The 18,331-nt window shown below is 40.5% G+C and overlaps 1 protein-coding gene across 1 annotated transcript; it reads left to right on the top strand.

Moving 5' to 3' along the window:
* Nucleotides 1–17,121: 17,121 nt before the first annotated feature.
* On the top strand, nt 17,122–18,060 carry LOC126071229 (olfactory receptor 7A10-like). The gene has a single exon (XM_049875472.1). It carries the CDS (start codon nt 17,122–17,124, stop codon nt 18,058–18,060), a length of 939 nt encoding a protein of 312 aa, XP_049731429.1.
* The last annotated feature ends 271 nt before the right edge of the window (nt 18,061–18,331 follow it).

Raw genomic sequence — 18,331 nt, 5'->3', positions numbered from 1 at the left:
CGTCTTTCATGATGTCAGGGAAGTTTTCTGTCAGCAGATCTTCAACTATTCTCTCTGTGTTTTCCATCCTCCCTCCCTGTTCTGGGACTCCAATCACACGCAACTTATCTTTCTTGATAGAGTCCCACATGATTCTTAGGGTTTCTTCATTTTTTTTAATTCTTGTATCTGATTTTTTTTTCAGCTATGTTGGTGTTAATTCCCTGGTCCTCCAGATTTCCCACTCTGCATTCTAATTGCTCAAGTCTGCTCCTCTGACTTCATATTGCATTGTCTAATTCTGTAATTTTTTTGTTAATCTTTTGGATTTCTGAATGCTGTCTCTCTATGGATTCTTGCAACTTATTAATTTTTCCACTATGTTCTTGAATAATCTTTTTGAGTTCTTCAACTCTTTTATCAGTGTGTTCCTTGGCTTTTTCTGCAGATTGCTTTATTTCATTTCTGAGGTCATCCCTGATGTCTTGAAGCATTCTGTAAATTAGTTTTTTATATTCTGTATCTGATAATACCAGGATTGTATCTTCATTTGGGAAAGATTTCGATTCTTTTGTTTGGGGGGGGGGTTGTAGAAGCTGTCATGGTCTGCCTCTTTATGTGGTTTGATATCGACTACTGTCTCTGAGCCATCACTAAGATATTGTAGTGATTTATTCTATATTTGCTCACTGAGTCTTATCTTGTTTTGTTTTCTTTCAATATACGTGGATGGGCTACTGGATTGTGCTGTCTTGATTGTTGTAGACCTTGACTTACTTATGACCTATTATCAGCTGGTTTGGGCTGTTACCAGATATATATGTCTGAGTCCATTCACTATTCTTGAGTAGAATCTGATTTTGGGTCATCAAGTGTGTGATGCACCCTGTCACCTATCCACCTTGAGAAGTTGTGGTGATAGTTGTGTGCACCAGAGTCTAGTAGCAGCTGGGGTTCACACTTCGGGGGGGGGGGGCAGGATGCTGACAGGCTTCCCCCAAGTGTCACTGAGGTAGGTGTGTCTGTATTCCTAAAGCACCTTGGTGGGTGGGCTCTGCAGCTGTGCCTTAGGCCCGCAGTGCAAGTACCTCCACAGATTGGTAGGTGTCACCCTCCTTAGACCCCTAAGGCAGGAGGCTAGGTGGTCTGGGGGGAGCTTCAGCCCTCAGTTCCCTGTTGTGGGTCAGTGAGGGCTCTGTTGAATATGCAGAGATATCAGACCTGGGAAACTTGTCTTTCCAGTAAATCAGCTAAAAAAAAATGCAGTCAGATCCCTATCAGAAATGCCTTTGCATTATAATAGCCACATTGTTCCCTGTAGGATGAAAGCCCGAGACTGTGGATCACATATGCTTGGCTGGAGCTGGTTCTGTGATTTTAGTCCAATTAGGGAAGGATTTTTGGTCCCTGGGTTTTTTGTGATTGCTTCTCTCAGGCCAGAAGAATGAGTTAGGAAAAGACCAAAAAAAAGAAAAGAAAAAGTGCGGATCAGTTCTCCCTCTGGTTTAGGAAATTCCAATGTTAATGAAGCCACCTGGGAAGGGGAGCGGGGATCAGAAAAACAGGAAAGAGTAGCACCCCAGAATATAGACAAAGTTACTTATCTTGCTTGGGATGACTGTTTTATCTGAGATTCCCGAGGGGCACGTCGACTGTGTGCACTGGGTGGGTAGAGATTGTCCCCGAGGGTCAGGCCCGTGGCCCGTGCCTGAGCTGTCTCAGAAGCCGCGGTCAGTTCCTCCGGTGCCAGTCCAAAGCCCAGCGCCAAGTTTACGTGACTGGGATGCTGGCTTCAGGCTCCAAAAACAGTCGTTGCTTCCCTGTAGTTGTTCGTTCATGGTCTCTGTCACTCAGGTCAACTCTTTAAATCTGTGTTTGTTGGTCAGCGTTCGTAGATTGTCATGTATGTGATCGGTTCACTTGTTTTTCCGAGTCTTTGTTGCAAGATGGATCCGAGGTAGCATCTACCTAGTCAGCCATCTTGGCCCCCTCCCCCATTCTTAATTTTTTAAAGCCATAGGATTGTTGGGTTCCTGAAAGGTTGAAAGAGTAACGTAAATTTTTGTTCATGATTTACTGTGTTTTAGAATTCTGAGGCCTCCTTTATTAGACTTGAGTCTGCTTTTCCTTTCTGAATCCCTATGTTCATGCCACTTTCATAATAGACATAATATGCTTAATTTTCTTATAAGCTGTCTGAGGCATTTTTGTTCTCTCACTGAGAGCTTCTGTTATCCATGGATGTCTAGTATGACAATTAATAACGTATTTAAAATTGAATGATAATGAAAACAACATGAAATTTTGTGGGATGCAACTAACAAAATGTTTTGAGGGTAATTTATAGCTATAAATATTAATATTAGAAAAAGAAGAAAGATCTAAGTCTATGACCCAAGTTTCTATCTTAAGAAGCTAGGAACAAAGTATAACATGAACCCAAAGTTGGTAGTAGGAAGGAAATAATAAATATAAGCAAAGAAATCAATGATGAAAGAAAAAAGATAATAAAAAGTCTTAATTAGATTCCTTGAAAATACTAATAAATGAACAAATGCCTACAAAGATCAAGCACAAAGAGCGGGAAAAACAGAAATTACCACAAATCAATGAGATTATTAAAAATGCTGAGATATTAAAATAGCAATAATTACTATAAACAACATTATGCCAATAAATGTGACACCTTGTATGAAATAGACACATTCCTTGAACAACAAAACCTAGTAAAACTAACTAAGGAAGAAATAGAAACTCTGAATAGGTCTGGACTTATTTTTTAATTTCATTTGTAAACTCAAACTATTCCATGAAGAAAAATCCTGGACAAGATGATTTTACTGTTGAAGACTGCCAAACAGATAAGGCAAAAATAGTGCTAATTGTGTACAAATTCTTTTAGAAGCTAGACAAAGAAAGAACTCTTTTCATTTTATAAGACCAGCATAACCTTGACACCAAAAACAAACAAAAAAAGATAGTATAAAAAAAATTGCAGATCAATATCCCTAATGAATGTAGATGTAACAAACTTCAACAAGATTTTAACAATTGAAAGGAAAAATATATAAATGCAAAGTGGACTCAACTTTTTAGAATCAAAGCAATCCATCATATCCACAGACCAAAGAGAAAGGCCTGTGATCATCTTAGGACTTGCAGAAAAAGCATTTGACAAAATTCAACATCCAAAATTCAATTCTCAGCCAACGGAATAGGAAGGAGCTTTCCCAACCTGATCAATGGCACCTACCTCATATTTAATGGTCAAAGACTGGATATTTCCACTCTATAAACAAGGAAAGATATAAATGCCTGCTCTCATGACCTCAACATTGTATTGGAGGTACAATAAAACAAAGGGTATAAAGAGTTGAAAGGAAAAAATAAATCTGATTCTTTGCAGACAACGTCATTATATACGTAGTCTAAGCCATGTATAAAAAATAACCTGTAGAACTAATACATAAATTTAGCAAGGCTGAAGGTCACAAGGTTAACATAAAAAATAAATTATATTTTATATACTGGTAACAAACTCAAGGCCTGGTGGCACAGTGGTTAAGAGCTTGGTTGCTAACGAAAAGGTAGGCAGCTTGAATCCACGAGCCACTCCGTGGAAACCCTAAGGGGCAGTTCTATTCTGTCTCAGGGTTGCAATGAGTTGGAATCCACTCGACTGCAATGGGTTTGATAACAAATTGGAAAATTAAAATTTAAAAACAGCGTTTGTAATGACATCAAAATATCAAGGAACAAATATTTAAAATTTAAGCAAATTCTTTATACTAAATACTATAAAATATGTATGAGAGAAATTCATGAAGACTGAAATATAAAGAAACATATACGATGTCCAGGGCTTGGAAGATATAATATTGTTAGGATGTCAGTTTCCCCCAAAAATGATCTATCACTTTCAATACAACACCAAACCAAATTCTGACAGGCATTTTTGTAGAAATTGGTATTTCTAAAATTTACAAGAAAATGCAAACAAGCTAGATTAACAAAAAATTGGAAAAATTTTAAGCAGAATCGACAGTCTTATATCACCTAATTGAAGATTTAGTATAAAATTGGGTGGAGCCAAGATGGTGGCTTAATCACATACACCCTAATGTCTTCCTGCACCAAAGACCCAAAAAGCCAAGTGAAACAGAATTACATAACAATCTGGCAACCCCGAACATCAAAAAAGAAAGACTAAGGACTGAACCAAAAACCAGTTGGAAGGAATAAAGTAAGCAGTGAAAGAGGAGTAACACAGAACAGAGGAGCCCAGCCAGCTTTCTTGGCTTGTTGCAGCTAACTTAGGAGAAAGACAACAGTAACCTTAGGTGAAGAAAAAAGCAAGGCAACTTCATGACTTTCCCAAAAGGGACAGAGAACCTCTGTAGACACACACGGAAGGGAGCAGAGACAGGGAGGATGCCAGATTCCGAAACAGAGATACTCAGGGTTGAATGGTGGGCACGAGGCAGTAGACAAATGGATTGTCAGCGGGAGCTCTCCCATCCAACCAGTCCTCTGGTGGCGCTCCCTCCTTGCCCTCAAGAGAGGACAGGTCCTGCTCGCTGGTTTCAGTAGACGCAAGGTCCTCTGGTACCCACATATCCTAGATGGAAGAATGCACTCCCCCTCAACCCACCCACTTGATTAGAGGCGGCAGAGGGTCCCATACCCCGAATGCCTCGCCTGACTGGGGGGCCATAACAGGAGACTATCCTCTTCCTCTTACCCCACCCAACCCCGTCCAGTGCTCCCCCTTGCCCAGTTGATGAGTAAGACTAGGCACACCCCCATGCATTTTCCTGCCCAACACTTACTCCCCCACCAAGGGCTTGGTGGGGGGTGGTGGTAGCCGGAGAGTGAGAGAGGTCACCCAGCAATCCCTTCTCCTTCTTCCCCTCCAGTGCAAGGCAGCATCCTGTGTGTGCATCTGTCAGGGCTGATACAATCACTTAACCTGCCCAGAGAGGGTTAGAAGAGCCATGACTGTCCATGAATCTCCTTGTTGTCCCTTCCTCCTTCCCACCACATGATGTGAGGGAACACAGCTGAGCTCCTATCCACCAGGCAGGGCTCTCTCCCTTAACCTGCCCAACAAGGAGCAGAAGACCTGTGACTGCACACATCCCAACACGGCCCTTTCCTCACTTCCCCGCCACCAACTGACAGAAGATGGCACCACTATGTGTGCATTACCAGGTGGGGTTCCATCCCTTAACCCACCAAGGGAGGGGCAGAGAAAACCCAACTGGATACATATCCCCCAGCAGCATCTCCCTTCATCCCCTCACCTGACCTGAGGAAACACCTTTGTATGTACATCTGCCAGATGCAACTCCATCCCTTAACCCACCTAGCAAGTGGCAAGGGAGCCGTGACTAGCACATACCCCTGCAGTCCCTGCCTCCCACTTTCCACCTGACAGGAGGCATCACCACTGTGCACACGTCTGCCACTCACAACCAAGAGGGGCACAGGAGCTATACCTATGTATGCATCCCCACTGAAACCCTTTCCTCCCACCCCATGTCCAGTGCAGAGCGTAAGAAGAGCGAGTACGCGTATACCTATCTGTTGCACTTTCCTCCATCTTACTGCCAGGAACAGACAGATGTAGTGAGACTGAGCAAATATCCACCTGCCACCCCTTCTTCTCTCCCCCTGCCTAGGAGCAGGTGCAGGTAGAGCAAGTCTGTTTTAAAACACCCAGTATCCCCTTTGTTCTGTTCAAATGACTCCCTCTTGATGTATAGGTTGCTTATAAGCACAATTATATGTTCTGAAATTCCCATTCCTAGCAATGTTACCCATAATTTATGATTTACGTAGTCAAATGCCTTTGCGTAGTCAATAAAAATGGTAACCATCTTTCTGGTATTCTCTGCTTTCAGCCAGGATCCATCTGACATCAGCAGTGATATCCTCTTCTGAATACAGCTTGAATTTCTGGCATTTCCCTGTTGATATACTGCTGCAGCTACTTTTGAACGATCAAGAAAATTTTCTTGTGTGTCATTCTGTTGGATCACAATGCTTCTGAGGAGCGTTGTGATGTGCTTCCTCCAAGACAGATTTGTTCATTCTTTTGGCAGTCCATGGTATATTCAACATTCTTCATCAACACCACAATTCAAAGGCAACAGTTCTTCTTTGATCTTCCTTTTGCATTGTTCAGTTTTCACACGCGTGTGAGAAGATTGAAAACACCATGGCTTGTGTCAGGCGCACCTTAGTCCTCAAGGTGATATCTTTGCTTTTCAACACCTTAAAGAGGTCTTTTGTAGCAGATTTGCTCAATGCAATGAGTCTTTTGATTTCTTGACTGCTGCTTCCATGGGTGTTGATTGTGGATCCAAGTAAAATGACATCCTTGACAACCTCAGTCTTTTCTCCATTTATCTTGATGTTGCTTATTAGTCCAGTTGTAAGGATTTTTGTTTTCTTTATGTTTAGGTGTAATCCATACTGAATGGCTGTGGTCTCTGATCTTCATCAGTAAGTGCTTCAAGGCCTCTTCACTTTCAGCCAGCAAGGTTGTGTCACGTGCATAATGCAGGTTATTAATGAATCTTTCTCCAATCCTGATGCCGTGTTCTTCTTCATATACTCCAGCTTCTTATATTATTTTCTCAGCATACAGATTGAATAGGTGTGGTGAAAGGATACAACCCGACACACATCTTTCCTGACTTTAAACCATGCAGCTTCCCCTTGTTCTGTTCAAACAACTGTCTCTTAATCCATGTACAGACTTCTCATGAACACAATTAAGTGTTCCAGAATCCCCATTCTCTGCAATATTATCCATAATTTGTTATGATCCACACAGTTGAATGCCTTAGTGTAGTCAATAAAACACAGGTAAACATCTTTCTGGCGTTCTCTGCTTTCAGCCAGGATCCAACTGACAGCAGAAATGGTGTCCCTGGTTCTATAAAAAAAAAAAAAAAAATTTTTTTTGTTCTCTTCTAAATCCGGCTTGGATTTCTGGCAGCTCCCTGTTGATATACCGCTGCAGCCATTTTTGAATGATCTTCAGCAAAATTTTGCTTGCAAGTGATATTAACAATATTGTTTGATAATTTCTGCGTTCGGTTGGATCTCCTTTATTGGGAATAGGCATAAATATGGAAGATGTTACCATGGGGCAAAACTGAGCAAAGTGTTCATGGGATCATGCTGTATTATTTAGTATAATTGTATGTGAATCTACAATTATCTCAAAGCAAAAGTTTAGTTGGAAATTATGAATAAGAGTTCAAAAAATACATGAGCCAGCTTTTCCTTCACAGTCAAAATGTTAACCTCTTTCCCTTTTCTCTGTGAACTCATACTTCTTTCCACTACTGCCCACGTAATTTTTTAATTCTGTTATAGTATACCCTATGCCTAGCATCATCCTAACATACATCCTTATAATGAAAACATGTAAATAAATAAATAAGTGTTCCTGTTCTGTTGTGTGGTGCCTGTGTATCACTTTAGACAGGGTGGGACCACTCTAGGGATACACTGGCATGTGATGAAGCTTGTTTTTCAGATCACTGTAAAAAGGATAGATGTTAAACACACACACAGACACAGTCAAAACGGAGTTGGGGCAACTAAGAAATGTTGGCATCTGATATCCCATGTGTGCTTGGGGAAACTAAGGGAGAAAGGAGTGGGAATGAATATTTCATCTAGAACTATGGCTCCTGCATTAAGTGAATATCTTCCAACCCCTCCCTTCAACCATCTAGGAATATACTCACTCTTCATCTCTCAGCTAAAATACATCTTTTTAGAAAATTCTCCCTCTTCTCTTCTACTGAGACTAAGTTAGATACTCCAATTATATTTTTTCATATCACTAGGTATCTTTCATTCAATGTGATGTGCACATAGCACTTTCATTTTTTATGACAACAATTCATAAAATCAACATACCCTTTTTCTGAATATTTACCAGGTGATCTTATGACAATGATTTGGTGGTCCAAGGTGACTCTGACTGATCATAGGGATTCCTGAGAGCAAGTAACACACACACACCATTTCATTTGAGCTGCAGGTCTCATGTAGCAACCAGTCTCATGATGGTTGGTAACGTTCAGCTGTTTCCCTCTGGACTGAAAACTGAAAGGAAGATGATATGATTCTGCATCTGTGGTGACCCTGAGAAGGTAAAAACACACCCAGAGATCCTGCCTGTAAGCTAGCCAAAAGCTGTGCCACCAGAAGTAAATGAGAATGGAATTCTTGTTAAGCAATTGGGTTTTCCTTTAAGGGTCTAGGTTCAGTCAGGGCCATTTTCACATTCCTGAGTGAAAATCCTGGGAGCTCAACATACCTTGTCCAATCTTTTTGTTTCAGTTCTTAATGTGTTAGTCACACCTAAAGATACAGAGGTATTTCCTTATAACCCTGTTCCCTTGGACCACATCTAAAGAAGGGAGTCTGATTTGAGATAGGTGGCACACATCCAGCTCCAAAGCTACCCCTAAGGGCCATAAATAACAAAATATATACTACTTTGTTCATTAGCTTCTGGGGAAGCAAAGTCCTCTGAGGATAGAGTGACAATAATTTATTTAATGAGGCACAGTGATAATTCTGTCCTGGAAGCCTCAGATATTATAGGGCCTTCTTTTTATTGTCCATCTATTCCAGTGTGATTTAGGTGACAGCTGTGTCTCCCAGAGATCTCATGAGTGGCTTTGTCTCCCTGCCCATCCTGGGGGCAGAGCTTTCATCTTTCAAGATTGTTCAAGGGATAACCTGTAACAGTGGAAGCCAACTCCTTAGTGATACCATCTGAGGGATCGAGAGCATCACTGTAAGTGCAGAGAGCATGCTTTGTGGGAGGAGGGCCCCCTTTTAGCAGTATTACCTCCTGAGGCTCCTGGCTTACGTGAAAATATAAGAGTTCAAGAGTACCAAGTCCTTCCAGTTTTAATTCCCTTTAAAATTAAAGTCAGTTGCAGCCTACTCTTTCTCAATATGATTCCTCTGCATTTAGCTTTTACTTCATCTATAGTAGCTGTCTTTTTTATTTTTCATTTTCCCTCTCTCTATGATACACCAGTTATGATACACCTAGTGTAGCACTTCCTTTAGGTTCTCCATTTTTCCTCTCTTCCCTTATTAGCAAATATGAGCTGGAATCGACTCGACGGCAGAGGGTTTTTGGTGAGTTATTCATATTTATGTATTTATTTACTTATTTATTTAGTGGTGTAAGGTGCAGAAAAGACTGTTTTGCTCTGTTTGAGGAGAGTAAAGAGAGTATAGAGAGGAGAAAATAGTTGGAGTGAGTACTGAAGCAGGAATTGAAGATTTCAAGGTAAGAGTGCTCTAAACAGAAGGAATCAGGTGTAAAAACATGCAGTAATAAGTGAAAGATGCCAGACACAAAGGTCCACATATTTTATGATTGTATTTATGTGAAATGTCCAGAGTCAGCACATCCATAGAGGGAGAAAGCAGATTCATTATTGCTAGGGGCTTGGGTGAAGGGGCAATGGGGAGAGATCTTAATGTGTATGGAGTTTCTGTTTGGGATGATGAAAATGATTTGGAACTACTGGCCCTAATGGTTTCATGATATTGTGAATGTTGTGGATACCAATAGTAAATAAACTGTACACTTTGAAGCATCTTAAACGGTGAATTTCATGTTCTGTGAATTTTACCACACACTCGTATATGTGCACACACACACACACATTAATGTACATGGTGTGCTTAAGACAACAAAACTAGTTTTAAATGACCATGAGACAATGTGGAGGGGAGAAGGAGAAGAGTGAAAGATGAAACTGGCTTGGTAGGCAGGGCCCAAACCATCAAGTGCCCTTTATTTGAGACTACAAAACTGTGGCATTTTTCTGAAGTTAACGAGTACCTGTCCAGGGTTTAAACAAAGGAAATTCTAAGAGCGTGCTGGCATTGTAGAAATATCTCTCTGGGGACAGTGAGTTGAATGTGCTGGAAACCAGCTAGTCTCCTCTGGTTACAGAGAGAGATGATAAGAGATAATGGAGGTGGGAACATAGCAGAGGGAAATGAATGGAAATATCTGAGAATGCATGATGAGGGAGTTAGAATTTATTGAACACCTGCTCGGAAATGGAGAACCAGGACTCAAAACCAGGAATGTTGGCATAGCTTAGCAGTCAGTGGCCAGTTTTGGACATCTGTGAATACCAGCTGTGTAGCTACAAGTTTGTGAATGTGAACGTTTTCTGCAAGTCCTGAAGCCAGATCTTTAAACCACTCTTCTTTACCAAGTCAACAAACCCAAGGATATTTGGACCCAGCCTGTCTCTGTCAAATGCATGGATTTTGTCCTGTTGGCTTTCTCTTCCTCTTACTAACATTTGGTTTCCTTTCTCTAAGGAGGGGGGCCAGGGCATGATCAGATCTCCCACTTTCCACTTGGTGAAAGAGAAGAGTGTTTATTATATGGTCCTAACAGTTCACTTCATCTCTCTGGACCTCAGTATTTACCATGCGCAGTCAGGGAATGAATCTAATAATCTCCCCCATCTCATGCCCAAAGACACTTGATAGATTCTGGTGGTTTGATAATTAGATAGAGACCACTCTTCATAGTAAAGCTTCCCAACAGAAACTTCTTTCTAGGGAGACTTTGTGGATGCTGTCAAATCTAAGTACTGTACCCTGTATGTAAGAAAAATACCTAAGTCTTCACCACCTTTTGAGCATCAGTTAATTCCATGTGCTTTTAACACACAAGGCTTGATATCTCACTTCTTCACCAAATAAATTGTCAGCAAGTATTCCATTCAAATGTCTTATAACATGTCTGGGACTCCCTCACAAGGTATGAATCACATGAACATACAAACCAGTCAAAACCAAAAAAACCCAAACCCAGTGCCCTCGAATCGATTCCGACTCATGGTGACCCTATGGGACAGAGTAGAACTGCCCCATAGAGTTTTCAAGGAGCTCTTGGCAGATTTGAACTGCTGACCCTTTGGTTAGCAGCCGTAGCACTTAACCACTATGCCACCATGGTTTCCACAAACCAGTCATTGAGAACAAATTCCTAATTCCCATCTGTCTTAATCCATTTCCTGCTTCTTGTCCACAACTGCTGCTAAGTCTTTTGTGTGGAAACCTCCCTCCAAAAACCCAGACCTCTTTCAGTCAAGTTGATTTCAGCTCATGGCAACCCCATGTGCTTCAGAGTAGAACTGTGCTGCATAGGGTTTTCACGGCTGTAATCTTATGGAAGTCATCCCTAGGTCTCTCTTCCGCAATGCTGCTGGGATGGATTTGAAATACCAATCTCTTGGTCAGTAGCCAAGCAGAAACCATTTATACTACCCAGAAACCTAGAAACTTCTTTAGGCTGCTGCTAACTGGAAAACTGCAGATGCCCACAGCTTCTCATGCGCAGTCTTGGTTTGACCCCATCATAGCCTTGATGCAAGACACAGCTCTTTTTATGTATTTGTCATAAAAAATTTCCTATGTAAAAGCATTACTAAGAAATGCACACTTTACTAATGATTTGATCAAAGAGATAGAGGAGAGGGTTTACAGACCAGTGTCTGAGATTTTTTTTGAAAAATCCCCATTATGGTAATTATCTCCTAAGGCTCCCTCCTCCATTGCCAAACTCTGGGCTTTCTTTCTACATTTTTTCCCTTTTTGGACTCTCCATCCCTCATCTTATCTCATTTTATACCTTCTCCAGAGTTTCTCAGTCTTTCTTGTTCAGAGAAATTTCAGGCTTTTTCTGTATTATCTTAATTTTATATATCAATTATTTAACTGCCTTAAAGCAAGTGAGAGACCATTTTTCTTTAAAGGAGAAAATTTTATTTTTGGTGAGATAAAATTAAAAAAGAAAAAAAAGTACTCTGCTTATCAGCTGTTATTCCTCCTAGAAAAAGCAGTTACCATAGGCTCGATTATACCTCACGGCAACTCCATCCTTCTTAGAGGCAGTAGGAAATGAGAAAATGCCATGAACAATTTCTTGTCCTGCTATGTTCCCATAAGAACTATTGTGAGGATGATGCAGGACTGGGCTGCATTTGTTCTGTGGTCACTATGAGTCAGAAGCAACTCAAAGGCACCTAACAACAACAACACATTTCTTAATTTTTTAAAGCCATAGAATTGTTGGGTTCCTGAAAGGTTGAAAGAGTAACATTTTCAGCACACACTGCACTTCGCCAATTGCATTCCAAAGCAAATTTGACTACATCTGAAGCTGTCAAATTCTGTCCCTAATTGTCCTGTCTTGTTTAGGTTATCACCTTTTACCTAAACATTGTCAAATCTCTCCTTAATATTTATGTCTTTTTACAAAGCCATGAAGAGTGGCTTCATTTTAGTTGGAATCCTGAAGGTAGTTTTTCTTGAAATTTTCACTTCGTCTGAAGAAGTGATTGCAGTTCTAGGGTTTAAACTTTTTTTTCCCAGGAGACCTCTGACCTCCCAGTGGTCATAGAATTTTCAAATTTTGGATCCTCAAAGTATCATTTGCCACTGCTTCTAGTTTAGTTTATTTTCCACTTCTGATAGTTTCTCTTCAATAATTATTTCTGAGGCTCCTGTGGTGTGATGGATCAGTTTTGTGTGGGCTCTCTTGCCATGGTCTTTTAACTGTCAGCCAAGTGATTGGTTGGGACTGTGCAAATAAGTAATTGTGGCCCACCAAGGGGATTGGTCAGTTTTACCATTCCTCTAGGCTTCAAAAAGAGCTAATTGCAGAGCAGAGAGAATCTCACCACCACCAGGGAAGAACAAACAGGAACAGAGAGCGTGTCCCTTGGGCCCAGGGACCCTGTGCTGAGAACCTCCTGGACCCAGGAGACAGAGAGCTGTAACAATGAAGACAGTGAGAAGTGGCGGCAAAGACATGGTGGCAGGAGAGGTTGACCAGCAGGAGAGTCTGGCAGGAGAGACCAGCAGGAGAGATGCAATACAGACCAGCAGAAAACAGTGCTCTGGGTTTCCCAGCCCACAGAAAGAAATCTGAGTACCTTTGGTCTGAGGCTTACTGTTAGAGTGGGGTGCCTCTGGACATTTTTTGGCAGAGCTAAAAGAGCTCTCTAACACTTGCCCATGCAGGGCAGAAGCCAAGGGGCCAAAGAAGCATGCCTGCAGTGTGGCTGGAAAGAGACTGTCCTGATGGAAGAACTGTATCCTGAGTGTTTCTGAACCTGTTACTTGCTAATAGACCTCATAATCATGAGTATTGTCTGTGAGTTCTCTGTGGTTATTACAACGAATTATCGAACCCAGCAGAGAAGCAGAGGGTGCTGTGGGAGGGACAGTTGGTGTGAGAATTGGTAAAGAGAGTGGAGAGGGGGTGCATGTCTGATGTCCATCTCATAAGAATAAGCCTTTGGCTGTTGATCTTGATTCTCCTTCCCCATTGGAAGTTAGAGGAGGTCAGACGCCGTTTCCACATTGTTTTTAGAGCTTTCTTGCCACTATTTTCTCTGGTATTATTACTAGACTCATGGTCAATAGAGTTTTCAGAAATGGACCATAGGAAAATATCTGGAGTTTGTTTAACTCACTATCACCCTCATCATTTCTAATAGTCAATAAGGCAGGAAATAGAAGGCACAAGTCGTTGTACATGACGTTACACACATAGGGAGTAACAAACCCACATCTTTTTGTTACTTGTATCTCTGCTGTCTGCATTCTACCTCTCTTATCTTTTTTCCCCGATCACTTTACTATCTGACATTTTTCTTTATTCTCTTATCCCATCATGAAATACATTTAGCTGAATTTTTTGACCAGCTGTATGATATTAATGATTAATAACTGAACTACCTGGTAGAGTGAAAAAAAAAAAAAAACCTGTTAATTTTTTGAAATTGATTTCTATTTTATAAATGCTTGGTGTTAGAGGTTAGGAAAATGTGGAAATACATAACATTTAAAAATCACATCAAAGATCAAAATTGGAAAATAACATTTTATTCACTAGTGATGTAGCACCATACTATGTGTGTGTGTATATATATATTACCTTTTGTTTTTCTCAACCTTATGCTGATAAGTGATGGAGTCCATATCTAACCAACATATGTATGACTGTAAAACTTTTGAAAGTCATCAAAATCTTTAAAACTATTTGACAGTTTTATAGGACAAAATAATTATTTCGAGTTGTAAGTTGTGAATATGATCTTGAGCTATACTGTATAAGAGTAAGATAAATTTCATCTTCCTTTGTCTATATAAAAAATTCTCATGTATTTCTTTAAATAGATACTTTTTAATTATTGTGCTTTAAGTAAAAGTTTACAGTTCAACTTAGTTTCTCATACAAAAATTTACACACACATTGTTCTGTGACCCTAGTTGCTCTCCCTATAATGTGACAACATAACCCTCCTTTCCACCCTGTTTTTTCCATGTCCGTTCAACCAGCTCTCATTCCTTTCTGCCTTCTCATCTTGTCTCTAGACTGGAGCTGCCCATTTAGCCTCCTGTATCTACGTGAGCTAAGAAGCATACTCTTCACAAGTATCATTTTATGTCTTATAGTCCAGTCTAATTTTTATCTGAAGAATTGGCTTCCGGAATGGTTTTAGCTTTGGGCTAACAGAGAATCTGGGGGGCATGCCTTGTGGGGTCTCTCTAGCCTCAGTCAGACCATTAAGCCTGGTCTTTTTACTAGAATTTGAGTTCTGCACCCCACTTTTCTCCTGTTCCACCAGGGACTCTCCATTGTGTTCCCGGTCATTGGTGGCAGCCGGGCACCGTCCAGTTCTTCCAGGCTGATGGAGTCTCTGGTTTATGTGGCCGTTTCTGTCTGTTGGGCTCATATTTTCCACACATGTCTTTGATGTTCTCCATCCTCCTTTATTCCAGGTGGGTTGGGACTAATTGATGCATCCTAGATGGCTGTTTGTCAGCTTCCAAGACCCCAGATGCCACTCACCAAAGTGGGATGCAGAACATTTTCTTAACAAATGTGTTAGGCCAATTGGTGTAGATGTCCTCCCAAATCATGGTCCCCAGATCCTCGACCCTGCCTCTCTGCCCCTCGAAGTGTTTAGTTGTATTCAGGAAACTTCTTAGTTTTTGCAAACACTTTCATTACATGATGAAGATGTGGTATTTTACATCTACATCAACATCATACTAATTGGAAAACATTTAGAAGCAAGTCTATTAGAATCAGGAACAAATATTGTATTTTTATGTTCAACTTTATCATAGTTCTTGAAACAATATAAGGCATCAAGGTAAGCATAATGAAAATATAAATAATCAAGATTATGTTCCAATGATAGTATTAGATAATACTTACATAAAGCTGACAGCTAATACTTACATGAGACTCCTATTTGTAGACACTGTCCCAAGTGATTTACATATGAAACTCATTTTTCCTTCTTAAAAACAGTATACATGCTACAATGATCTCAATTTTACAGATTTTAAAAAAATGGCAGAGAGAGGTTAAGTAACTGTCCAATGGTCACATAGCTAGTAAGTGCCGGAGTTTGGCTTCAAAACCTTGCAGTATGACTCCAGACTTTCCACTCTCAACCAGTATGTTCACCATCTCCTCCAGAGTGTGGATCTTTGAGTGTCCATTTGGAAGTGGAAAGCTACCAGGGTCTGAGGCAGCTTTTCTCTCAATTATCCCTGTAATGTCCACTATGTCTCTTGTCTACATACCTTTCTCCATGTCTAAAGAAAATTATTTTTTCCTCTCATTCTATAAAATGTTTTTCTATGCTTCTCCATGTCCTTGGCAGAATATGAACACCTCAACTAGAATCCCAAAGTCCCACTTACCTAATTGTAACCTCAAAGTTTCAATTCTAAACTGCATGGGTACGGGGACATAAGGATGGTGTAAGATGCTGATTGCACTATCTTCTGTCAGATTTTCTACTGATCGAATAGCTTTGACAGTATAAAATTGACTACGGGGGCCCGTCATAGTATTTCTGAGTCAGGGCCCAGGTCTCAGAGAAGAGGAGGGTGTCCTCTGGACAGATATCCCAAAGGTGCCTTTTCAATTTAGACATCAGAATTAAGTGCAACTGATGAAAATCACAAGGAGGAAAATTTCAGCTCTTGGAAGAGTAATGTTATTATCATAATTAAGGAGAATGTAAAAGTAAACACACTTAAAACGAGAGACTTCGTATCCCTGGAGGCACCTATTGTCAGTTAGATCAGTGCTTCTCAAACAGTATCTGTGTATGAATCACCTAGTGTAGTGGGCTGAATTGTGTTCCCTCAAAATGTATGTCCAGCTGGAGTCTCAGAACGTAACCTTGTTAAAAACTAGAGTCTTTGCAATTGTAGTTAATTAAGGATCTTGAGATGAAATAATTTTGGATTTAGGGTTGTTTTCTAAATCCAATCATTGATGTCTTTATGAGAAGAGAAGGAGACACAGTAACACAGAGAGAAGAAAGCCACATGAAAATGGAGGCAGAGATTGGAATGGTGTGTCTATAAGCCAAGGAACACCAAGGATTGCTGGCAGCCTCCAGAAGCTAGGAAAGAGCCTTCAGAGGGAACCAATCCTACGGATACCTTGATTTTGAACTTCTAACCTCCTGAACTGTGAGAGAATAAATTTCTGTTGTTTGGAGCTACCCATTTTGTGGTAATTTGTTACCTAGGAAAAATTACCTAGGTAATTTGGCATCCCTAGGAAACTAATACACCTGGAAACTTGTTAAAATGCAGATTCTGATTCAGTAGGGGCAGTCTACTGAGTCTGCATTTCTAACAAGCTTCCAGGTGAGGCTGATGTTTCTAGTCTTGGATCACACTCTGAGGTGCAAGGAGCTAGATGATACTATCTCAGAGATAAGTATGTAGAAAGAATGCTGGCTTGATGTGGCAGTTATGATTAGGGATTAGTTTGCTAACTTGGAAGGGGAGACAGAAGCAGAAAGAATGACCACATTTTTAATCCTCTGAATATTCAGCTGAATCTGATCTATTGACAAAATACAGGCTTTTGTTTATGTGTCAAATACAATACTTGTTTTTACATTTATTTGTATAAAATTTATAATCTGTAGTAGTGCTGCTGGTGGATGATGCCTTTTTTTTTTTATGAAGTATTGTTATTCTTTTCACTTTCTTGACAGTCATACCAGCTACATGGAACCAGGAAACCACACAGAGGTTTTCGAATTTATTCTCCTTGGACTCTCAGAAGTGGAAGAAGTACAATCCCTTCTTCTCGGGCTATTCCTGTCCATGTACTTGGTCACATTTATTGGGAACCTTCTCATCATCTTGGCCACCATCACTAGCTCCCATCTCCACACTCCCATGTACTTCTTCCTAGCCAACTTTTCCTTTGTAGATATATGTTTCACCTCCACCACTATCCCAAAGATGCTGATGAACATACATACGCATAACAAAACCATCACCTATCAAGGCTGCCTCACGCAAATGTATTTTTTTATCCTCTTTGCAGAGTTGGATATTTTTCTCCTTTCTATAATGGCTTACGACCGATTTGTGGCCATCTGTCACCCACTGCACTACACAGTCATCATGAATCCCAGACTCTGTGGCTTGTTGCTGCTGTTGTCTTGGATATTGAGTGTTCTGGATTCTCTGCTACGTGGTTTGCTGGTGTTGAGACTGTCCTTCTGTACTAACTTAGAGATTCCCCACTTCTTCTGTGAAATCAATCAGGTTATCCAACTTGCCTGTTCTGACAGCCTCCTCAATATCATAGAGATGTATTTTGCAACTGTGGTGATGGGCATTATTCCCCTGACTGGCATCGTATTTTCTTATTCTCAGATCGTCTCTTCCATACTGAGAATTACATCAGCAAGGGGGAAATATAAGGCATTTTCCACTTGTGGGTCTCACCTTTCAGTTGTTTCTTTGTTTTATGGTACAGGTCTTGGGGTCTACCTGAGTTCTGCCACTACTCAAAATTCCAGGGCCAGTGCAATAGCTTCAGTGATGTACACCATAGTCACACCCATGCTGAATCCCTTTATCTACAGCCTGAGGAACAAGGACATAAAAGGGGCATTGAAAAGTCTTGCTGGGATTGTGACTTTAAATAAGTGACAAAAATGTTTGCCTTGGGTCTGGGCAAGAAATAACGAGTGTCCAGGGACCAGATTGGCATTCAGATGTTCTGAATTTTTTTTTGTGTGCACATCTCTGACTTTCCAGACATTTATGACATTTTATGCTTTTACTTTCCTAAAAGCAATTTCCAACTTTGGAACAGAAATAATTAGAGAGTATCTACTTGTTTCAAGTGGTGATCGTTATTTCTACAAATATGCTATCTTCAAATTCATTTTCTCTTTCATGGCAAAATTATGATTAGGTG

Source organism: Elephas maximus, chromosome 3, assembly GCF_024166365.1.
Source record: "Elephas maximus indicus isolate mEleMax1 chromosome 3, mEleMax1 primary haplotype, whole genome shotgun sequence".
Taxonomy (NCBI): Eukaryota; Metazoa; Chordata; class Mammalia; order Proboscidea; family Elephantidae; genus Elephas; species Elephas maximus.
Note: the sequence above shows the minus strand (reverse complement) of the source record. Positions and strands in the feature narration are given on the sequence as shown.

What these genes read in the sequence shown, in the direction of transcription:
- LOC126071229 (XM_049875472.1), top strand. Translation starts at nt 17,122, where the DNA reads ATGGAACCAGGAAACCACACAGAGGTTTTCGAATTTATTCTCCTTGGA.